The following is a 23,342-nucleotide window of genomic DNA, read 5'->3' as shown; positions in this document are numbered from 1 at the left end:
TTTTGTTTGACAAAATATCACTGTAGGGTGTCCTTTTTACGTTTTACATAAATTTCAACTGAAAGCCAAATATCCCTAAATTTTTGTGAGTAGTGTACGTGCTGGAAAAATACTGTTTAGACCCAAATAATGGCTGGGGATGAAAGGAGCGCCATTTGACTTTTGGAACGCAAAAATGGCTTGAATAGATAGCAGACGTCATGTCGTGTTTGCAGAGCCCCTGCAGAGTACCCTATGGAACAGGTTTCCACCATTATATGGTCACTATAATAGTATAACGGTATTATTTGGTCACTATTTAGAATGAACACATAGTCATGGTGTGGCGGTACTATTTCTTCCTTGTACAGTAGTATTATTAGCACTGGTATACAGCGTATTGTTCAGTAACAGTATGATATTATCATTGATGAAAAAACATATCTTTATAGGTAGGGGTAAAAACATATAGGGGGGGGGGGGGTAAAACATATCTTTATAGATCTGGAAACACCAGTGGGGCCCACAATAAACTTGTGGTTGGGTCTAATATTTGCCCTGTGGCATACTGGCCCTGATGGGAGTTTTGCTTTCCTCTCCTGGTTATAGAGGCACCTTTTGAGCAAATTGCTATGGATCTGGTAGGGACAATAGTGAAATCAGCCCATGGCCACCAACATATATTGGTCGTAGTGGGTTATGTAACTTGTAACCTGGAAGCGATTCTGCTCAGTCATACCTCAGCAAAACTTATTGCTAGGGAGCTGTTTGCCATGTTCTGTCCCCTTGGACTACCAAAGGAGATCCTTACGGATCAGGGGACTCCTTTTATGTCCAAGGTCACTAAAGAATTATGTAAACAGCTCCATATAAAACAGTTGTTGTGCACGTCAATCTATCATCCACAGACCCATGGTCTAGAAGAAAGATTAAATATGGTCCTAAAATCTATGTTAAAAAAGGTGGAAGCTAAAGATGAGAAGGACTGGGATAAGTTGTTGCCGTATCTAATGTTCACTATCGGGGAGGTATCGCAGTCCTCCACTGGGTTATCTCCCTTTCAACTATTACATGGTAGACATCCCAGGGGTCTGTTGGACATAGCTAAAGAAACATGGGAACAGGAACCCACCCCTTATAAAAACATTATAGAACATGTGGCTAGTATGCAGGACCGCATTACATCCATAATGCCTATTGTCAAGGAACATGTCCTATATGCCCAGGCAGCTCAGAGCCGAGGTTACAAAAGAAAGGCCACTGTTAAGTCCTTTAAACAAGGGGATAGAGTGTCCGTTCTGTTATCCACCACAGAAAGTAAGTTCTTGGCCTGTTGGCAAGGCCTTATGAAGTCCGAGAGAAAATTGGGGAAGTGAACTATCAGCCTGGGAAGAGGAAACCTGAGCAAATTTACCAAGTCAATCTATTAAAGGCATGGAAAGACTGTCTGGTTACAGGGCTGGCCCCAGTCACTTCTCCTATGGTCTCTCAGACACAGGCCCAGGAAGAGATGGCAAACGAGGTAAAGATTAGCGATAGTATCACGAAACAGCAGCGACAGGAGGCTAGGAAATTAGTGCATATACAGACATATTTTCAGAACTGCCCGGTCGGACATCTGTGATAATGTTATGCCCTGTCACCGAGCCTCTGGTAAGGGTGCGAATGAAACGATACCGTGTGCCACAGGCCCGGATTTAGCCATCTTGGAAAAGGTAAAAAAAAAAAAAAAAAAAAAAAAAAAAAAAGAAGTTCCAATTAGGTGTCATTGAGTAGTCTAGGAGTGAGTCGACTTGTTCCATTGTACCGATTTCAAAGTCAGACGGATCGTTACGGTTCTGTAAAGATTTTCGGAAATTGAATGGATGAGCTGATTGATGAGACTGGGACAGGCCCAGTACTTCATGACACTCAATCTAACCAAGGGTAACAGGTAGGTGCCTCTGACAGTCGGCCAAGAAAAAGACCGCCTTCGTGACCCCAGAAGGTCTCTATCACTATGAAGTCTTGTCTTCTGGGTTACAAGGGGACCAGGATCCATTTCAGAGGCTGATGGGGATATAGTGTTAAGGGGGTTTTACACATAGCGATATCGCTAGCGATATCGCTATAACGTCACCAATTTTGTGACGTTATAGCGATATCGCTAGCAATATCGCTATGTGTGATACTTACCTCCGACCGGCTCCCCCGCTTTCCATCGCTGATCGCACGAGAATGTCCGGCTCCATTTCTCGTCGTCAGCTTCCTGCTGGGCTTCCTGCTATGACGATGAGCGACGCGTGGAGGCAGGCGGGAGGACGTCAGGATCGCTGTGTGTGAAAGGTGAGTATCGTGCTCTGCGTCGCTGGTGCATCGCTGTGAGGTCTGCCTGTGTGACAGCTCACTAGCCATCATTTAGCGATGCACCAGTGATCCCGACCGGGTCGGATCGCTGGTGCATCGCTAAATGTAAAGGGGCCTTTAGAGCCCCATCAGAAGTATGCATCTGCATATTTAGATGATATCATCTATAGTTACAACTGGCATACTCATGCGATTTTGAGGAAGGTTTTGAGGAAGTCAGATATTTGGGATACATGACTGGTCGGGGGAATTATCAAACCCCAAATAAATAAAATCAAAGCCATTCAAAGCTAGCCCCAGTCTTTCACTACGAAACAGGTGAGAGAGAGCTCCTTGGTATCACTGAATATTATAGATGGTTCAAACCTAATTTTGCTTGGAGATCGGCTCCGCTAGCCGATCTATTAAAGGTTGTGGTCTGATGGAATCCTCAGGCGGAGGACGCCTTCCAGTCCATGAAGTTGGCGCTATGCGGACAGCCCGTCCTTCTCAAACCCAACTTTAAAAACGGGTTTATGGTACAAATGGACGCCTCTGATGTGGGACCAGTAGCAATTCTGTCGCAAAAAGTGAACGAGCAAGAACATCTGGTTACTTACTTGAGCAGGAAACTTACCCTGGCAGAGAAAAATTATATCCTAGTGGAGAAGAAGTGCTTGGCCATTACATGGGCCTTGGAGTCCCTACGCTATTATTTACTGGGGTGACATTTCCTACTGGTTACAGACCACTCACCCCTGGTCTGGAAGTTAAATGCTCAGGTCACTAGATGGTTTTTGTCTTTAAAATATTTCAGTTCTTCAGTTGAACATCAAGCTGGGAATTCGCAAGGGAATGTGGATCCTGTATGGTGACATGTGGATCCTGTATGGTGACAGGTGTTCAACTCCACAAGTTTGAAAGCGGGGGATATGTGAGACAGTGAGGGGAATCATGTGCAAGGACCGTTATGTATCCCCTATGATGCGCATAGATGCATACTGAACCCTCTGGAGTGCATTGCAATCACAGCTACAGCTGTGGTTACAATGCAAATTAAAAGTAAGTGTGGACTTGGTCAGACTATTTGTTAGGGTCAGATTTAGAAAAACCTGACATGGGCTGTTATTTTTGGAGAGGTATATAGGATTGGTAGTGGGGTGGACCTCACCATCCATTCTAGGGCTTACAAGTGGCCCATGGCCACGGTTTTCATTTATACCTACAGTAAAAGTTTGGGTGTAAAGGCTGAACACAGGCCAGAGAAGGCAATGCAACTGATGCACCCACAATTGACACGGTGTTGCAGTCGCCCACGGCAACAAGTTTGTATAGGATGATCCGGCTGTGATCCGGAGGATAACGTATGCCTTTTACTTTGTGAGTTGTGAAAATAAAGACTTTTAAGTTTGACTTACCTGGGTTACTGCCTCTTTATCGCACTGTGTGAACATCGCTGCATTACAAAGTGAATAAAAAGTGCAGTGCAGATGTGCACCCAACTCTCTATTCAGCCTCCAAATGGACGTGGTGGTAACCTCATAATAAGTGACCCCAATGTTGCAAATAGATGGCATTCCCAGAAGTGGGACCCGCATCTATTGATTATTTAGAGCATATCCTAAGGATATGCCATAATGTTAGATGGAAATACCTGTATAAGTTTTAGTCAACTTTGAGTTTTGGCACTTTAAGACTGGAGATCAATTTTGATTGTTAGGGTTTATGAAGAAAAATTATTCCTCTGGCAACAAAAATATGTTGGAGTATTAATAACTGGTAATAAAAGGCAGCCCAATCAGTCATCAATTAGCAAAGGACTCTCAGCCATGTCTGCACAGAATATGTATAGATTCCTCATGTTAATTGTTTGTTTCCTACAGGTAGTCATATTTTCATTCACATAGCAATGCAATGTCTAATACACCTGGAAATCAAATTAAATATAAACATGTATATGGAATTTGAAGGGCAACATGTTCTCATCTGATACAGCTACACAATATGAAATAATTCAATATATAGTAGCAAGATCCTTATTCTGCCTCAAGAACATCCAGAATCTAACAACAGTATACTTGACAAGAAAGCTGGGGTTTGACTTACATACTTTTATTTTCAAGCTACAAACAAAGTTAAGATTTAGAATGGTGACATATTGCCCATGGCATTGAAAGAGGAGTGCAAAATATTTACCATGACCTTAAATTTTACTGTAGACTCCAATTTTAAGACAAAAATAAAGCAAGGTCAAAATCATTAGGAAAATTGTTTATATTGTTTGTTTCTTCTTTGTTAAAAAAGAAAAGGAGTCGGTGTTGAATTGCAAGGACATCAAACCTTCAATATTAAAGCGAACCTGTCAGCAAGATTTTGCTAAATAAACTCCAGGCATTGTCATGTTGCCGCTGTTATACTGATGAAAATGATACCTAGGGTGAAGAAATCCGTCTTGTGATTCTTGTGTAATCAGTGTTAGGGTACGTACCCACGATTAGGAATAGTGTTGCGTTCAAAACACTGCATTGTACAGTACAAGCACAGTAGACGGGATTTATAGAAATCTCATGCGCACTGTGCTTCTATTTGACTCTGCGTAAAGTCACCCGCGGGTTTATGAGCCACAGCAACTCAATCTCTGCTGCGGAGGCCAACGTCTCTACAACAGAGATTTCCACAATAGAATGTATTAAATGTGGTAAATCCGCACAGTTCAGTGAAGACATGTAGATTCACCTGCGTGATTATAACGCAGCGATAATACTCTGCATCCAAAGCGCTGCTACCTCCTGATCATGGGAACGTAGCCTTTGAAGTTTTCAGATAATGAGATGCCTGTGCTCTGGGGTGGGAATGTAGGCAGAGTCTTATCTTCCTGCTCTAAAAGGAGCTTTAACACATAGCGATATCGCTAGCAATATCGCTAAAGCATCACCGATTTTGTGATGCAGCAGCGATATTGATAGGGATATCGCTACATGTGATACCTACCACCGACCGGCTCCCCCGCTGGTTATCGGTGATCGCGCGGATGCGGGTGGAGGATGTCATCATCGCCGCGTCTGAAAGGTAAGTAACGTCCGCTGCTGCGTCGCTACATCGCTAGTGAGATCTGCCTGTTTGGCAGCTAACTAGCGACCATTTAGCGATGCACCAGCGATCCTGACCGTGGTCGGGATCGCTGGTGCATCGCTAAATGTAAAAGGGCCTTTAGACATAGAAACCAAGGGCAGATGTGCCCACAGGTCACCCCAAAGAACAAACATGTTCCTGATCATAGAGAGAGAGACAGCCAGCCAGAGTCAGTCAGCAAGAGACAGTGAGAGAGACAGCCAGTGAGAAAGCCAGCCAGACCAGAGAGAGAGCCACAGACAGCCAGCGACAGTCAGCGAGTAAGCCAGTGAGAGACAGCCAGCCAAAGAGAGACAGCCAAATAGAGAGCCAGTCAGCCAGAGATACATCCAGCCAGAGAGATACAGCCAGAGAGACAGCCAGCCAGAGACAGCCAGTCAGAGAGAGACAGCCAGCGACAGCCAGTGAGAGAGAGCCAGCCAGAGAGAGACAACAAGCTAGAGAGAAACAGCCAGCCAGAGAGACAGCCATCTAAAGAGAGACGGCCAAAGAGAAACAGCCAGAGACAGACAGCCAAATAGACAGCCAGTGAGAGACAGCCAGAAAGAGACAGTCAGCAAGAGAGACAGGCAGCCAGCCAGTGAGAGAAAAACAGCCAGTGAGAGATAGCCAGACAGAGAGACAGCCAGCCAGAGAAAGACAGCCAGTCACAGAGAGACAGCCAGTGAGAAAGAGACCAGTAGAAGCCCAGGAAAGCGAGAAACGATCGTTGTCCAGCACATGTGCTCCTTCCCTCTCTGCAGACAGTTTTAAGTATGTGTTTCTGAATAAAGACATTGGATTTTAAAGGACCGGTGAGTGCCACTACGCATTCTTCCTATATACATGTTTGCATCCTATTTTGTGACCTCCCGATGCCTGCAGGCTTGATTGCGGAGTCCAAAATTTGGTTTAAAGACAAGTTCACACACACATAGGTTGAAGGTGCTAACTTTCTCCTTGCTTATGTTTTCGAAACGTGTATTTATTTTTTGATTTGTTTAATTTTGAATGGGGCAATTTGAACACTATATTTTTACATTTTTTTTACTTTTTTTTCTACTTTTTATTTGCTTCAATAGTCTCCTTAGGGAGACTTGAGGCTGGGATCATCGGATCGCTTGTGCTACAAACAGCAGGGCTTCAGCTGGTATACATGCATCACATAGGAGACACTGGGGCTAGTATACATTCATCACATAGGAGATAATGGGGCTGGTATACATGCATCACATAGGAGACACTGGGGCTGGTATACATTCATCACATAGGAGACACTGGGCTGGTATACATGCATCACATAGGAGACAATGAGGCTGGTATACATTCATCACATAGGAGACACTGGGGCTGGTATACATGCATCACATAGGAGACACTGGGGCTGGTATACATTCATCACATAAGAGACACTGGGGCTGATACATTCATCACATAGGAGACACTGGAGCTGGTATACATGCATCACATAGGAGACACTGGGCAGAAAAGGATTTTTAAATTGATTATTTTCCAATATTTTGTCTGAGTCAAATCCTCAAAAGCAACTTAATTTGTTATTTTCAGTTACTAGCTATCTGTGCTATTCATTTGATATACACACAGGTGAACTATTTCCTAACTGTAAAGTAATGTCCTTTTATCCACTGGAAGTTAATAATGAAGGTTCCTACTAAATGCAAGCAAGCTGAAATCTTGAAAGATGCAATAAATTGATACAGAAAGCACATTTGAGAATTGTATATAACATTTTTCTTCCCAAAACTGAATTACGTCTTTCAATAAGCATCACAAAATAGTGAGTAAAAATTCCCATAGCTTTAACAACCTGTACAATAAGGTACAGTAGGGAGATTTATTAAGACCACTCTCAATACAAAGCATGCTAGTGTAGGATGCATCTGATTTATTAAGGTAATAAATCAGATGCATCCGCAATGCAATCTGTCAGCAAATTTTGTGTACTCCAATCTGAGAGCAGCATGATACAGGGACAGATAGCCTGATTCTAGCGATGTACCACCTACTGGACTGCTTAGTGTAGTTTGAATAGAATCCCTGTTTCCTCTGTTGTAAATGTAGCAGTGATCAGAATGATGAGCTGTGTACATCCCCACCCACACCCGAGTGGCAGCTTCCTGTGTACACTCTACATTGTCAACAAGCTGCCAATCAGTGGTAGGGGCGGGGTTACACAGATTATCACTGCAGGACTAGGTCTCACGTGCAGGCAAGTCAGGCTAATCTCCTGACAAATGCTGATTGTATTGAAACTACAGCACACAGCCTAATAAAAAACACAGCCCTGGAATCAGCTTCTCTGCCCCTACATTATGCTGAAAATGATTGGACACCCTCTTTCTGATTTCACCTATCAACACTTATAAAATAACTCACAACTGTGTTCACTAAACACCGGCCATGTTAAAATAAATCCCATACAAAAAATAATGCACCCCTCCCCTTATAGCACTGACTAATATGTACCAAACCATAATAGAAAACTATTATATAACAGGATATGCTCAGCCCACAGCTCCCAGGGATCAGACCTTTAAATTTGATTTAATGTGATCTGGTTTTACTCCCAGCATCCAGATGAGTCATATTGCAATTCTCAAGGGGGCCGCTTAACTACTTTTAATTTAATTTCCAGGATCTGGGCCAGAAGATTGGGAAGTAAAGAGATACCAACGTACTCATCAGACAGCAGAGGACATAATATTGTCTTGCTTTAACAGTGTAAAGACAAACCACAATTTTAATACAAGGAAAATAAACCGAATTTGCAGTTTTTGGAGACTCATCTAGTGTCCTGTGCAAATAGCAGCAGTGATTCTTCATGTTACTGATTCACTAGACCTGTGTAAGGAAAGCATGGCAGCACCAAGCACGGTCTGCTGATAATACGATCACTCACGACTGCAGCAGTCTTACATAACCGGCCACAACACTCTACCTGACTGTTCTCTAAGGTGAGGCATTAATTCGGTCTCGTCTTCCCACATTGTCCCTCTCAGCCAGCCAATGTACATAATAAATATGCAGGGAAGAACAAAGGCAGGGGCCAAGTACAGCATCTACCGAACCACAGGGAAAAATACACCGCTCCCAAATCATCAGTGTTCGCATTCTTAAATCTAGAAAGCGCTCGCTACGCCTGGGTGTACCTGTGTGCGAGATAGCACCATTGGCTATTTGTTTAATGGATAAGATGGAACTCGAATTTAGCATAAACTTAAAGGACGAGGCAAAGGATAATGCAAGTAAATAAGAAAGCATGTAGGTAGAAACAAAAATAACGCAATAGAAGGCAAGCTTGCGAAAGTGCAGATTGAATAAGCATTGTAATATAGTATTTAGCATCACTGAGGCTATGAGTTTATATCCATGTACACACAATGGATCTGTAGTGCAACAAAGTACAGTACGATCTATATATACTGGATTTCGCGGATTATAAAATGCATTGGATTATAAGACACCTCAAATTTTGGGGTGGAAAATAGTAAAAAAAAAAACCTTTTTAGTAATAAAATGGAAAGCCTTATAATCTGATTTAAAGGTAGCTTACCTGGGGAGGGGGGGCAGCGGAGATGAAGCAAGAGCCAGGGTCACTGCTTCAGGAGGTCGACGGTGGCAGCAGTGGGGCGATGCTGCAGGCCCCGCCCTCTCTGAAGATGTCAGTGCCAGTGAGTGGTGGTCCACTCTGCCATACAAATCCTTGTGGTGGGCTTCTGGAAAATGACCGCCGGAGGCAGGTGTCAATCTGCGCATGTGTCGCCTCCAGAAGCCATTTTTCCAAAGCCCACCGCAGGGATATGGACAGGAGAGGGAACCTCCGCTCACTGCCGACTTCTTCTCAGAGGATGAAGTTGGCAGCATCGCCCCACTCCTGACGAATTTCTGAAGCTGTGATCCCGCTCCACTGACGTCGCCCCTCAGGTAAAATACCGTACCTTTCGGTTATAAGACCCAAATTTTTTTCCTCCCAAATTGGAGTAAAAAAGTGTGTCTTATAACCTGAAAAATATTGTATATATGAAAAAAAAATATAATCTACACGTAGAGGAAAAATAGAAAAACAGAGTCTGTGCTATATTATAAAAGTAGTAAATCTTATTTCACACATTAAAAGAAACATAGAAAGTCATAAATATGCAAAAAACACTGTGAGAAAGAACTGATCAAAAGTATAGATGAGCAGAGACAATTAGGAAAAATATATGAACATCATAAAGTGACCTTTTCACCCTAGATCATACCCTGCTGCCACACTAAAACATGTAGGGTATGAAGTAAGTATCACATGTTATAGTAAACTCCACTAAACGAAAAAGGACCCAAAAGTGGAAAAATCCCAATGGTGAGATATATGGATTTAATGCTTATAGCATATTTCCCAGTTTCAAGCTGCTAAAGTAGAACACCCCGAACCGGTGTATATAATTACACTGGTCCTATATAGTTATCAGGGCAAGACAAAACATGGAGATCCATAGTAGTGTAGATGGAGGCCCTGTCTAGAGATGGTACTGAGATAAATAGATAACAAGTGGCATGTTTCAATAGTTACCCGTCATGTTTAAGTGGTAGGCGCAGGAGACCCGGTCCCAGACGTACGTTTCGGTAAAGATTTCCTTCCAATGAAGGAGTAGAACAATCTCAAGGAGGATCACAAGGAAATGTGACTTAATTATGAGTGTCTGAGCAAAGGGTCTGAATACTTATGACCATGTGATATTTCAGTTTTTCTTTTTTTAATAAATTTGCCAAAACTTCTCCATTTCTGATTTGCTTCAGTGAAGATGGGGTGCAGAGTGTACATTAATGAAAAAAAAATGAACTTTTTTGAATTTACCAAATGGCTGCAATGAAACAAAGAGTGAACATTTTAAAGGGGTCTGAATACTTTCCGTACCCAATGTATGCCTGAAACCTCCTAGAAAACAGTTACCTGTTGGAGGTGGAGAACGGTTGTGGAAGGATGTGGCTTAGGAAAGTTAGCATGGCTATTACCAAAAGTTCCCGACGCAATGCTTTGCCAGCCCAACATGGGCCCCCTTCCTAGATGTTGCTGTTCTGCCATTAAACTTCAAAGTAAGTATACCAGCTTCCTTGGTGTCTAAGATCTACGCAATACCTTATGTAGTTTGTATTGTGAAATCTTTTGAGAAAATCACTTTTCTTTGGCTTCACAATATCATTCTAGAAACAGATAAAAAATTCTAAGAGCGTCATTCTGCCTGGCCATACATGCGGCTTACATATGTCCGTTCTTGGGGTTGAATACTTTTTAAATTACTCCTCTCCTGGGTCATAAGTGATGTGACTATTATGACAACCCCTTTTATATTAAACCTGCTCTCAGGACCTGTAGGAACAATCTTTTGTGACTCTCACTGGATTAAACAACTTTCTAAATAAAAACATACTTTATCTGTATATAGGGACTCCACTCCGGGCTGCAAACTGAAAAGCAAATATAAGATGCAGGCTCCAGAGGAAGCAAATGGAAATTACTTGTCTTCAACACCATAACAAAGCACTTCCGAAACGGTAGAAGTAATTTCCATAATTAAAGATTTTTTTGTCTCTTGCCTAGCTTACATTCAGGGACATTATTCACTTACCTGTTTCTGTTTGAGGGCTTCCATGGACTCAAATTCCAGTCTGGCTAATTTTATCTGGATGTCGTACGGTTTGTTGGGAATCACAAATGCCAAGATAAACTTCAGAGCTAACAGAGCGTGCTGTCAAATTAAATAGGAAAAAGAATAATGTTAGCCGAAAGCTAGAAGACAAACAAAGGCAGACTATCGTCCCAAAGTGATTTCTCAAGCTCCACTACTTGTGTTCCCTGGAAGACTAGCTAGGCTCCTATTCTTGTTTTCTGGCATCATAAGACAATTACAGTAGCTTTGCCAAACATGTTCCTTTGTTATCAGAGGTCCGTCTCAATGTATTTGGTTTCTGGTTTAGTTCATTTTTGGCTCCCCTTTTATTATCCCTATGCAATTAATGTGCAGAACTGTACTCTATCGCGGCACAATAAACTCCATATCCTGAACCATCTTTCCTTTTATTTGCTGGAATAGAGATGGATCCCTGAAGTAATCTAGCAGTGGCCTTCATTAGATAACAATATGTGCATAACAGAGCATGTATTAAAAAGAACAACATAAAGGGGACCTGTCACATTGTCTGCACTCATGGTGTTAAAGGAAATCTGTCAGTAGGAATAATCCTCCTTAGCCATCTATATGGGCATGTAGGTCATAGGAAGCTGAATGTAATGATACCACGACATCTACAATCTGATGTCTTATTCCACAGAAATTCACTTTTTCCTTAATATGTAAATGAGCTGCTAAGATATATGGGCGAGACACTGATCTCCCTGAGAATCTGCCTTTTTTTTACATAAAAAGTGGTGTTACCAATATGAGACATGTAATGACTGACAGTCCGCTCTTCTGATCTACATGGACCACACTGGTAACACCCCCTTTCACTTAAAATAATCTCTGGAGGCGGAGTCTCAAACAATTTCCTCATGTGCAGGCATTGCAGGACCTTAGGTATCCATGGTTACGTCCACTGATGATATGACAGTTAGTTAGTTGCTAGTGGTCATAACCATGGATACCTAAGGTCCTGCAATGCCTGCACATGAGGAAAGAGACATAGTGAATCAGAAAAACTATACTACATTTCAAATTGGAGGTATTTGCTAATATTATTATTACACCTACTGCAAAATGGGGATAGGATCTTGGAGATAGTCAAATTTTATTTAAAGGGGCATTCCTAACTCATCAATTTCAGTGAATGTGGCCACCTATCTAATGTGTATGGAGGTCTCCAAACAAAAAGAATACACGTTAAAAATCAATATATCCTAGTGTAGGACTTTGGCATGGGCTTGAAGTGACTGTACACTACAATATTATGCTTTACAAATGTGCTCATTGCCCACCAAACACTGTTGTCCCCCTCATCCTTCACAGCAGGAGCCACAGATTGGTTGATGCCTTGATGTTTTGTCTGAGTCAGAAAAGAGAGTTAAGGCATGTTCATATATAGCTTTTTGTCTGCACAGAAAATGCAGACAATGGCCAGAAAACTGCTATGGAAATGAAGAGCAGTGATATGTGTGATTTAATGCATTTTCTTGGTGTTAACAGATTTTGACATCAATGGGGAAAAACTGCAGTAAAATGCTGAAAGAATTGCGTTTTTTTTCCACAAAAACTCACAACAGGTCAAAAGACGCAAGGAAAAAAAAGTACCTTGTAAAAGAGATTTTAAAAATCTCATTCATTTTCTCTGTTAGGCCATGTTGTCACAATGAGTTTCTGGTCTGCGCGTTTTCAAAAAAAAAAAAAATGCAAGTAACCCATTTTACTTAAAGGGAATCTGTCACCTTTTTTTCGACTATGAGCTGCCTGCACCGACATCAGGGGCTTATCTACAGCATTCTGTAATGCTGTAGATAAGCCCCTGATGTAACCTGAAATAGAAGAAAAAGGAGTGAGATTATACTAACCCTGGCGTCCGGTCTTGGTCCGATGGGCGTCGCGGTCCGGTCCGGTGCCTCCCATCTTCATATGACGCCGTCCTCTTCTTTCCTTCCTGTCGTGACTCTGGCGCAAGCGCACTGCTCTGCCCTGTTGAGGGCAGAGCAGAATACCGCAGTGCGCAGGCGCCGGACCTCAACATGGCAGAGCAGTGCGCCTGCGCAGGACCCACGGCAGGAAGGAAAGAAGAGGACGGCATCGTATGAAGATGGGAGGCGCCGGACCGCAACACCCATCGGACCAAGACCGGACCGCCCCCCCGGTGAGTATAATCTAACTCCTTTTTTTTCTCTTTAAGGTTACATCGGGGGCTTATCTACAGCATTACACAATGCTGTAGATAAGCCCCTGTTGTCGGTGCAGGCAGCTCATAGTCGAAAAAAAGGGTGACAGATTCCTTTTAAAAGGCGCAAAAAATATGCAACATAAAGAAAAAAAATCACCAAAAAATCATCATGGGAGTCTAGACTTACTGTAAAATACCACATTTTTTTCCTAGAAGAAAAAAAAAGCATGGAAAAAGATGCATAAAAATGCTGTGTATGAACAAGGCTTTGGGAGAAAGTTTCTTCAGATTCCAATTCACTGCTGCAGCGAACATGGTCATCATGGAGGAGAGGAGGGTTTATTTACTTTTACAACCACCATAAGCCCATTTGTAAAAGGACAATATATATAGAAGTATAAAAAAAGCTGCCCGTACACATACCACAGCTTTTGTCGCACACCTATTTCTTCCTAGTGCAAGGGGTTGGAGGTTTTACCCCTTTAAAGCCCCCATGTTGTTGCTAAATATGTATATGTATTTATACTGTTTTTGAGTAATATCGTGCTTAATGTGTATATTTCATGTTGCTGTATTATCCTTGTATTATATAGTGTTTTATTGCTGCACCATGTACATGATAGGGACACTGCAGTCTGTGACTGGGCCACTAGATGGGGCACTGAATCCACTACTTGGTAGATATAGCTGTAGTACACAAAAGAGTTAACCGTAGGAGGGGTTAGCTGGGGAATAAGTCAGGAAGATCTTCCTATAGTAGTGAGTCAGGGCCCTGACCCCTTAGTGCTCGAGTGGGCTATATGCCTGAGCTGCCTAACTACCCCGTAATATTAAAGCGAATACCCAACCATTCAGGGGTTACATAGAGAAGAACCAGCAGTAGAGAGGAAAAGAAAAAAGTATAGGAAGATTGAAGGTCACCGTAAAAGTGTACGGGCAGGTCACTCCAGAATGTGGTGGATAGCTACGTGGGCTGAATTTCTGATGTCCGGGGCGAAATGGACAGGAGAGCGCTTCACCGTGGTGATGCTTTACAGGGAGGATACTGATGAGCCGTTTGTGACGCTCCGTCCCACAGAAACACTTAGTGACGCAAGGAACAATGAAGGGAAAGATGAAGTAATATGCCGTCTTTACTGTGATGGAAATGCTGGGAACTACGTGGATGTGCTGTGTACTGAAGTAAATAAATTTGTTCTGTTCGGTTAAGAGTTGCCCTGGACTGTGTCTCTAATCATTGGGATCCAGGATAAGCTTCAATTCAGCGCAGCAAAGAAGACGCTGACAGCACTGTGAGTGCTGATTGTACCAAGCCAGGGTATACAATGCTCGAGATACTCAGCCACTACTACTGCCCTGGCCGACCTTTACATTATTTCTCTAAGCTCATGCATGCTCGCTGTTATGTTCTGCTCACAGACACCTCCAACAGTAGCTCATCTTCCACATTAACAAATTGCAGAGTTGGGTCACCAACATGACGCAGTCCTGCTGCTCATCAAATAAAGCTCAGTTCACACATGTGGCTACTATGATTTAATGGCAGTATCCTAAGTCATTCATTGATCTTCTATTAGCCAAGAAAAAAGGGGATTATGGTGGAGGAGTGGTGTTGTGTTAAAATTATTTACAGAAAAACCCACAAACTGTTTATTCCTCCTAAAGTGGTATATCATGTAAATAGAACCAAAATGTAGAATATTGATGGTCTACGGTTATCATAAAGTAGTGCAAGGGGAGACTACAGCAATGACATCCTGGATATTACATTTAGGCTATGTTCACACGTTGCGTTTTTGCTGCATTTTTTAATGCAAATTTTAAGCAGTACCAGCAAAGTCTATGGGATTTCACAAATCTGATGCACACACTTTTTTTTCCTGACCAATTTGAAAAACTGCTGCGTTTTTGCAAACTGCAGCATGTCACTTCTTTCACCGTTTTTGCACCCATAGAAAGTAAAGGGTAAATGCATAAACGCAGCAAAAATGCACTTTTAAAAAATCACTATTGTTTTTTTAAATCCCTAAATCTGTTTAAGGCCTCCTTCACACGCCCCAATGTCATCAGTGTTTTTCATCCTTGTGTCCGTTTTTACCATCAGTGTTTTTCCAGGATAAAGAAATAAATTACAAAGCTTATCCTATACTTTGTACTGGTAAACACGTACAGCACCTGGATTGTACACTGACGCCATCTGTGTGCTGTACGTGTTATTCATGGACCCATAGACTTTTATTGACCCTTGCCATCCTTGCTGCCGGAAAAAATACGGACATGTCTGGGTGTTTTGCAGTGACGCAGGCTCTGTGGAAAAACACGGACATGTGCCAAGCAGCATAGGTTATAATGGGCATTTGTGATATCCATGAGATAAAAATGAATACCACACATACTGGAAACACGGACATGTGAAGGAGGCCTAAATAGTGTACACAAGTGGTCAAAATTGTTGGTACTCCTCGTTTAATGACAGAAAAACCCACAATGGTCACAGAAATAACTTGAATCTGACAAAAGTAATAATAAATCCAAAATCTATGATAACGAACAAACGAAAGTCAGACATTGCTTTTCAACCATGCTTCCACAGAATTTTAAAAAAATAAAACTCATGAAATGAGACAGAAATGATGCTACCCCTAAAAATAATGTGACAAAAGGGACATATTAATTCAAGGTGAGTCCACTAATTAGCATCACAGGTGTCTACAATCTTGGAATCAGTTAGTGGGCCTGTATAGAGGGCTACAGATACTCAGTGTGCTGTTTGGTGACATGGTGTGTACCACACTCAACATGGACCAGAGGAAGCGAAGGAAAGAGTTGTCTCAGGAGATTAGAAAGAAAATTATAGACAAACATGTTAAAGGTAAAAGTTATAAGGCCATCTCCAAGCAGCTTGATGTTCCTGTGACTATAGTTGCACATATTATTCAGAAATTTAAGCTCCATGGGACCGTAGCCAACCTCCCTGGATGTGACTGCAGGAGAAAATTTATGACAAATCAAAGAGACGGATAATACGAATGGTAACAAGAGAGCCCAGAAAAACTACTAAACAGATTAAAGGTGAACTTCAAGCTCAAGGAACATCAGTGTCAGAACGCACCATCCGTCATTGTATGAGCCAAAGTGGACGACCAAGGAAGACACCATTGTTGAAAAAAAAAATAAATAATAAAAAAGCCATACTGGAATTTGCCAAACTACATGATGAAAAGCCACAAAGCTTCTGGGAGAATGTCCTATGGACAGATGAGACAAAAATAGAACTTTCTGGCACGGCACATCAGCTCTATGTTCACAGATGGAAAAATGAAGCATATCAAAAAAAGAACACTGTCCCTACTGTGAAGCATGGAGGAGGCACTGTTATGTTCTGGGGCTGCTTTGCTGCATCTGGCACAGGGTGTCTAGAATCTGTGCAGGGTACAATGAAAACTCAAGACTATCAAGGGATTCTAGAGAGAAATGTGCTGCCCAGTGTCAGAAAGCTTGGTCTCAGTCACAAGTCATGGGTCTTGCAATAGGATAATGACCCAAAACACACAGATAAAAACACCCAAGAATGGCTAAGAGGAAAACATTGGACTATCCTGAAGTGGCCTTCTATGAGCCATGACCTAAATCATATCGAGCATCTTTGGAAAGAGCTGAAACATGCTGTCTGGAAAAGGCAACCTTCAAACACGAGACAACTGGAGCAGTTTGCTCTTGAGGAGTGGGCCAAAATACCTGTCGAGAGGTGCAAAACTCTCACTGACAGGAATCGTTTCATTGCAGTGATTGCCTCAAAAGGTTGTGCAACAAAATATTAAGTTAAGGGTACCATCTTTTCCGTCCAGGCCTAGTTCATAAGTTGTATTTTTTTTTTAATTCTGTGGAGGCATGGTTGAAAAGCAATGTCTGACTTTCACTTGCTCATTTTCATAGATTTTTGATTTATTATTACTTTTGCCAGATTCAAGTTATTTCTGTGACCATTGTGGATTTTTCTGTCATTAAATAAGGGATAACAACAATTTTGACCACGTGTTTAAGTGTGTTAATTTACTCACCGATCACCTTCATTTCTGGTTTCCAGAGCTGCTCCTATCCTCTTTTGAGTCACTTGATGGCGATTCCGACTCTCTGAATCACACTGCGCTGTGTGTGCGGGATGGAAGTTGCTTTTACAAGGTAAGTCTTATGGCGCCTTGTTCTGACTCTCCATAGACTTATATTGTGAAAGTGACTACTGGGTCACACAGAATGCAGCGTGATCCAGAGTGTCGAAATCACCATCACATGAAAAATAAAAGTGCTTCTTTAAAAAAGTTTCTCCTTAGAAATGTTTATGCCTATACATCCATAGACCCATCTTTCTGGTGTATATACATACATAATTTAATTATAATGTATGATGGTCCCAGCAGCAGGACCTTCCTTTCCTCCTAACTTCTTCATTCCCTTACGGTTGACACATTTCCCTTGTTATTACATACTTTGCTAATGTTTTATGTATTTTTGGGTTTTTTTGTATCAAAAGAAGAAAAATTATACATGCACATGCACAGATACGATGTATACATTTATGGTTATCATCGACTATAGTTGATGAGCTATATTCACACGGCTCGTAGGACTTATATATATGGACACTACACTGACAGGCACAGCAAACCATCTTGCCACAGCTTGCATTAATGTGCCATCCTGGATGAGCTGCCCTACCTGAGCCACTTGTGTGGGTTGTAGAGTCCGTCTCATGCTACCACGAGTGTGAAAGTACAACTAACATTCAAAATTGACCAAAACATCTACCAGAAAGCATTGGTACTGAGATGTGGTCTGTGGTCCCCACCTGCAGAACCACTCCTTTATTGAAGGTTTCTTGATAATTGACAATAATTTCCATCTGTTGCCTATTCCATTTGCATAACAGCATGTGAAATTGATTGTCAATTAGTGTTGCTTCCCTAAGTGGACAGTTTGATTTCACAAAAGTTTGATTTACTTGGAGTTAGATTCTGTTGTTTAAAGGGCATGTCACACTTAAGGCCCTTTTACATTTAGCGATGCACCAGCGATCCAACCAGCGATACGACCCGGTCAGGATCGCTGGTGCATCGCTAAATGATCGCTAGTGAGCTTTCATACAGAAAGATCTCACAGCGATGCAGCAGCGACGCAGCGCACGATACTTACCATTCACACACAGCGATCCTGACGTCCTCCCGCCCGCCTCCACGCGTCGCTGGACGTCACAGCAGGAAGTCTCAGCAGGAAGCGCCCGACGAGAAATGGAGCCGGACATTCTCACGCGATCAGCGATGAGCAGCGGGGGAGCCGGTCGCTGGTAAGTATCAAACATAGCGATATCGCTAGCAATATCGCTATAACGTCACAAAACCAGTGACGTTTTAGCGATATTGCTAGCGATATTGCTTAGTGTAAAACCCCCTTAAGAGATATCGCTAGCAATATCGCTATAACTAGTGACGTTATAGCGATATTGCTAGCGATATCGCTGTGTCTGATACTTACCTACGACCGGCTCCCCCGCTGGTTATCGCTGATCGCGCGAGAACGTCCAGGACCGTTTCTCGTCGTCAGCTTCCTGCGGCGCTTCCTGTGGAGAGGCGAGCGACGCGTGGAGCCGGGCGGGAGGACGCAGGATCGCCTAGTGTGACAGGTAAGTAGCGACCCCCGTCCCCAGCGATGTCGCTGGTGAGATCTGCCTGTGTGGCAGCTCACTAGCGACCACTTAGCGATGTAACAGCGATCCTGACCACGACATATCGCTGGTCGGGATTGCTGGTACATCGCTAAGTGTGACAGTACCTTAAGTGTTCCCTTTATTTTTTTGAGCAGTCTCTCGCTCTCTCTCTCTATATATATATATATATAAAATATATACAGACTGCTCAAAAAAATAAATGGCACACTTAGTCACACTTCTGTGAAATCAACACTGATTGTGATTCAATTTCTCCTGCTGTTGTGCAAATGGAATAAACAACAGGCAGAAATGATAGGAAGGTCACTAACATCCATGTGTCTGCTCAGTAAGAGTGTCCAGGGTTCCCTTTATTTTTCTGAGCAGTATATAGAGATAGAGAGAGAGCTCAGCAGCTGTATTCGATAATGATCATAAATGATGTATCAGGAAATCTGAAAAAGGGATGTAGATTATTATACACTACTTGCGTCCAACCAAATGTACTTCACATTGTTAACTTGACGAATATTCTGGTTTGACCTGTCATTTTATAATGAGCCTATATCCCACTGAATGGCCTCTTAAGTACAGCCTAGAAAGCCATGGCCACCTGTGACTTCACATAAAGCCATGATGAAACAATGTAGATATGAGAGAGGAGTGCTCGGCTTCACAGACAATACCGTCACAAAGGGTACGCTTTCATTTCAATTGTTTTTCTTTTTGAGCAGTTACTTTGCTGATTATAGATATCAGTTAATACCACAGAATTATCTCAGCTGAAGAACATTAATGGCAGAGGACAAGCCGCTCCTATGGAGCTAAATGCTGGTTTTCGTCAACACTTGAGAGATTTCTTTTTTTTCCTTTCCGGTGACAGAAAAAGCTAACATAAAGGCGACCCCCCCTCCCCCCAAAAAAAAGGGTTACAAGGTGCTAGCAGATAAAAAATTTGTCTTTAAAATGTGGAACCGGATATAAATAGATATAAAAAAAAGCCATTGTATAAATGTTGGTTATCTGAAAACTGCAAATAGAAAGTGGAATTATCTCTGTTAAATGAAGTGTTTCCAGGAAAACCAACACCAAGTTTCTGAAAGATAAATCTTTTCTATTTCCCAGGTTTCAGTATCTAAAATATATTCACCATTTTCAGTGCACAGCTAGATACGCAGGACACAAGGCAGGTACATGATGTTCTTCACGTGTGGTCCTTTACCAAGCAGTGGCTACAATGAAGTGTAGCTGTGACTCTAGCATTCAACATATTGTGTTTTGACGCTACTGAGTACCTAATCCCAAGTGCATCAAGCAGGGACAACTAAAAGCTGTCTGTCTGTCCTAGCTAAACATGGAGAATACAGTAGTATCCATACTGCTGTTTTAACAAAGAAAAAAAAAACAGGAAATACAGTGACAATAAAAACTTTAGGGAAAACTGTCTTACATTTGACATGGTCAATTAAAAAAAGTACAATAAATGTGAGCAGGATTTCATCAAACTATTTATATGCCCATGTAGCTCTTTCAAAGACAAGTCGAGCAATACCTTGCAAGGCCAGTCTGCTCCTCCGTTACTGAGAAATCACTGATTGATTTGATGTGCAAATCAGGCTTAAAGGGAATCTGTCACCTACCCTTTGGCGGGCGATGAAAACGAGGTCGGTCCAGTCCGATGGGCGGTGTTCCCGATGTGTGCCGTGTCCCCATCCTTGCCCGCCGTCCGCAGGTTATTGCTGAATTGGAGTAGGTGTACGCCATTTTTTGCGCGTGCGCTAAGCATTTATAGCTAGTGCACGCGCAGTATGCTTTGCCCAACTGCGGGCAAAGCCGAAAAGCCGGACTGCGCATGCGCCGGTTAACTAAGCCCCGGAACACAGCAAGATACTTCATATATATGTTTTTTTTTTTAAAATGATCTTATAGATTCCTAAGCACATTGTGAAAGAAAAAACTGCTGTGTTTACCACTGTCACAAAATCTTTCAATTCTGACAATCTAAGCCTTTTAATGGTGTACTAAATTGCAGTAAAATTGAAAAAAAAATGTGAATGTAATTCTGTCTTCACACAGCATTTTCCACTGCCAGAGGCAAAACTTGTCATCGCTGTGACATGCCACCAAGGCAGAAAGCATGGCTCTACACTTCTAAGGTCAACATTTGATTAACAAGCAGGAGAACCCCGCATTGTGAAAAGAATCGAATAACTGGAAACCTTCTGGCGCACAGGCGGAGGCTGCTGCAGACAAAGCTGGCTTCTCGATATAACGCAAAAAGATTTTGTTCGAGGGTATTACCATCAAAATGCCTGTTTCTCTCAGTGGAGCCCTGTGGGGTGACTGAATATTTCAGAAATTGTAATTTATGATATCATGTGTTTACTGTAAAGAAAGGCTGAGCATTCATTTCTCAGAACAATCCTTGCAGTCATTTAAAACACGCCTCATCTGCTGCAGAATCTCTTACTGAACGGGAATGTGAGCTGCATGGCAGTAACCCCTTCACCACCATGGGTGTTTCCATTTTTGAGCATCTGTTTTTTGCTCTCATTCCCAGAGCCATAACTTTTTTTTCCTCCATCAATATGGCCATGTGAGGGATTGTTTTTTGCGGGAAGAGTGGTACTTTTAAACGAGACCATTGATTTTGCCATACAGTGTACTGGAAAGCGGGAAAAAAATTCAAAGGCTGTGGGCTTCAGGAAAATGGCCGTTGGGATTGAGATCTCAGCGGCCCTCGGCTTCAGGAAAATGGCCGCTAGAGGCTAAGAGTACGCGGATTGAGACTCGGTGGCCCTCGGCTTCAGGAAAATGGCCGCCAAGAAACCAATGATGCACTTGGCTCTGCTCACCGTTGACACCAGGCCGCAGCATCGCCACATTTCTGCAGCCGGCTCCCTGAGGAAGGGATCCTGCTCTAAGCAACGCACTCTGCTCTGCCTCACCGCCAACACCGGACCCGCAGCATCGCACCGCTGAGATACCCCGGGACTGCAACACTGCTCCATTTCTGCTGCTGCCGGATTCCTGAAGAAGGGACCATGCCTGATGTGACCCCGCTCTACCACCACCGGCCCTCAGATGAGATACCTTAAATTTGGAAGATAAGACGGACCCCCATAAATAAAAATCTTTTATGTGCTATTTTCCACCCCAAAATTTGGGGTGCGTCTTATGGTCCGGTGTGTCTTATAGACTGAAAAATACAGTACGTCACACAAAATCATTAATAAATAACATTTCCTACATGACAACCTCACATCAGCACCATTTTTTAAACATTATTTTTTTCTATTGGGAAGTTAGAAGGGTTAAAAGTTGACTAGCGATTTCCGATTTTTCCAACAAAATTTACAAAACCATTTTTTTTTAGGGATCACATTACATTTGAAGTAACTTTGGGGGGCCTATGTGACAGAAAATACCTAAAAGTAACACCATTCTAAAAACTGCATCTCTGAAGTTGCTCAAAACCAGACTCATGAAGTTTGTTAACCCTTCAGGTGCTTCACAGGAATTAATGGAATGTGGAAGGAAATAAATGAACATTTAACTTCTCACAAAAAAATTATTTTAGTCTCCATTTTTTTATTTTCATAAGGGTAACAGGAGAAAATGGACAACAAAATTTGTTGTGCACTTTGTCCTGAGAATGCCAATATTCCATAGGTGGGGAAAAACTAATGTTTGGGTGCACAGCGGGGCTCAGAAGGGAATGAGCGCCATTTGAGTTTTTGAATGCAAGATTTGCTGGAATAATTAGCGGACACCATGTCACGTTTGGGGTGTCCCTGATGTGCCTAAACAGTGTAAACCCCTCACAAGTGACCACATTTTGGAAACTAGACACCTTAGGGAATTTAGATGTGTGGTTTGCACCTTGAAGCCTCAGGAGTGTCACTGAAGTTTATAACATTGATCGATGAAAATAAAAAAAAACAAAAACTAATTTTTCCCACAAAAATGTTCATTTAAACCCAAATTTTGTATTTTCACAATGGTAACAGGAGAAATTGCAATATACAATTTGTTGTACAATTTCTCCTGAGTACATGATACCCTATATGTGGACGAAAATGTTTGTTCGTACTGCAGTGCTCGGAAGGGAAGAGCACCATATGACTTTTGGAGGACAACAGTGTCTGGAATAATAGGTGTATGTCATATCACGTTTCGAAATCCCCCACAAGTGGAAATCCCCCACAAGTGACCCCAATTTGGAAACTATATCCATCAAGGAATGTATCTAAATGTGTGTTGAGCACCATGAACCCCCAGGTGCTTCACAGAAGTCTATAATGTAGAGCCGTGAAAATAAAAATAAAAAAATACACATTTAGCCTCCTTTTTTTATTTT

The 23,342-nt window shown here is 42.2% G+C and overlaps 1 protein-coding gene across 4 annotated transcripts in view; it reads right to left on the bottom strand.

Annotated features, from left to right (window-relative positions):
- The window catches only part of ANO10 (anoctamin 10), a 375,037-nt gene that overhangs the window by 134,786 nt on the left and 216,909 nt on the right, over positions 1 to 23,342 (bottom strand). For all 4 annotated transcript variants that reach the window (XM_073569028.1, XM_073569012.1, XM_073569036.1 and 1 more), the window contains exon 12: positions 11,049 to 11,168. In XM_073569028.1, the coding sequence (XP_073425129.1) occupies positions 11,049 to 11,168 (120 nt within the window). The remainder of the gene's footprint in view (positions 1 to 11,048; positions 11,169 to 23,342) is intronic.

Source organism: Dendrobates tinctorius, unplaced genomic scaffold, assembly GCF_039654945.1.
Source record: "Dendrobates tinctorius isolate UK_male_01 unplaced genomic scaffold, ASM3965494v1 ptg000005l, whole genome shotgun sequence".
In the NCBI taxonomy this organism is placed as follows: domain Eukaryota; kingdom Metazoa; phylum Chordata; class Amphibia; order Anura; family Dendrobatidae; genus Dendrobates; species Dendrobates tinctorius.
Note: the sequence above shows the minus strand (reverse complement) of the source record. Positions and strands in the feature narration are given on the sequence as shown.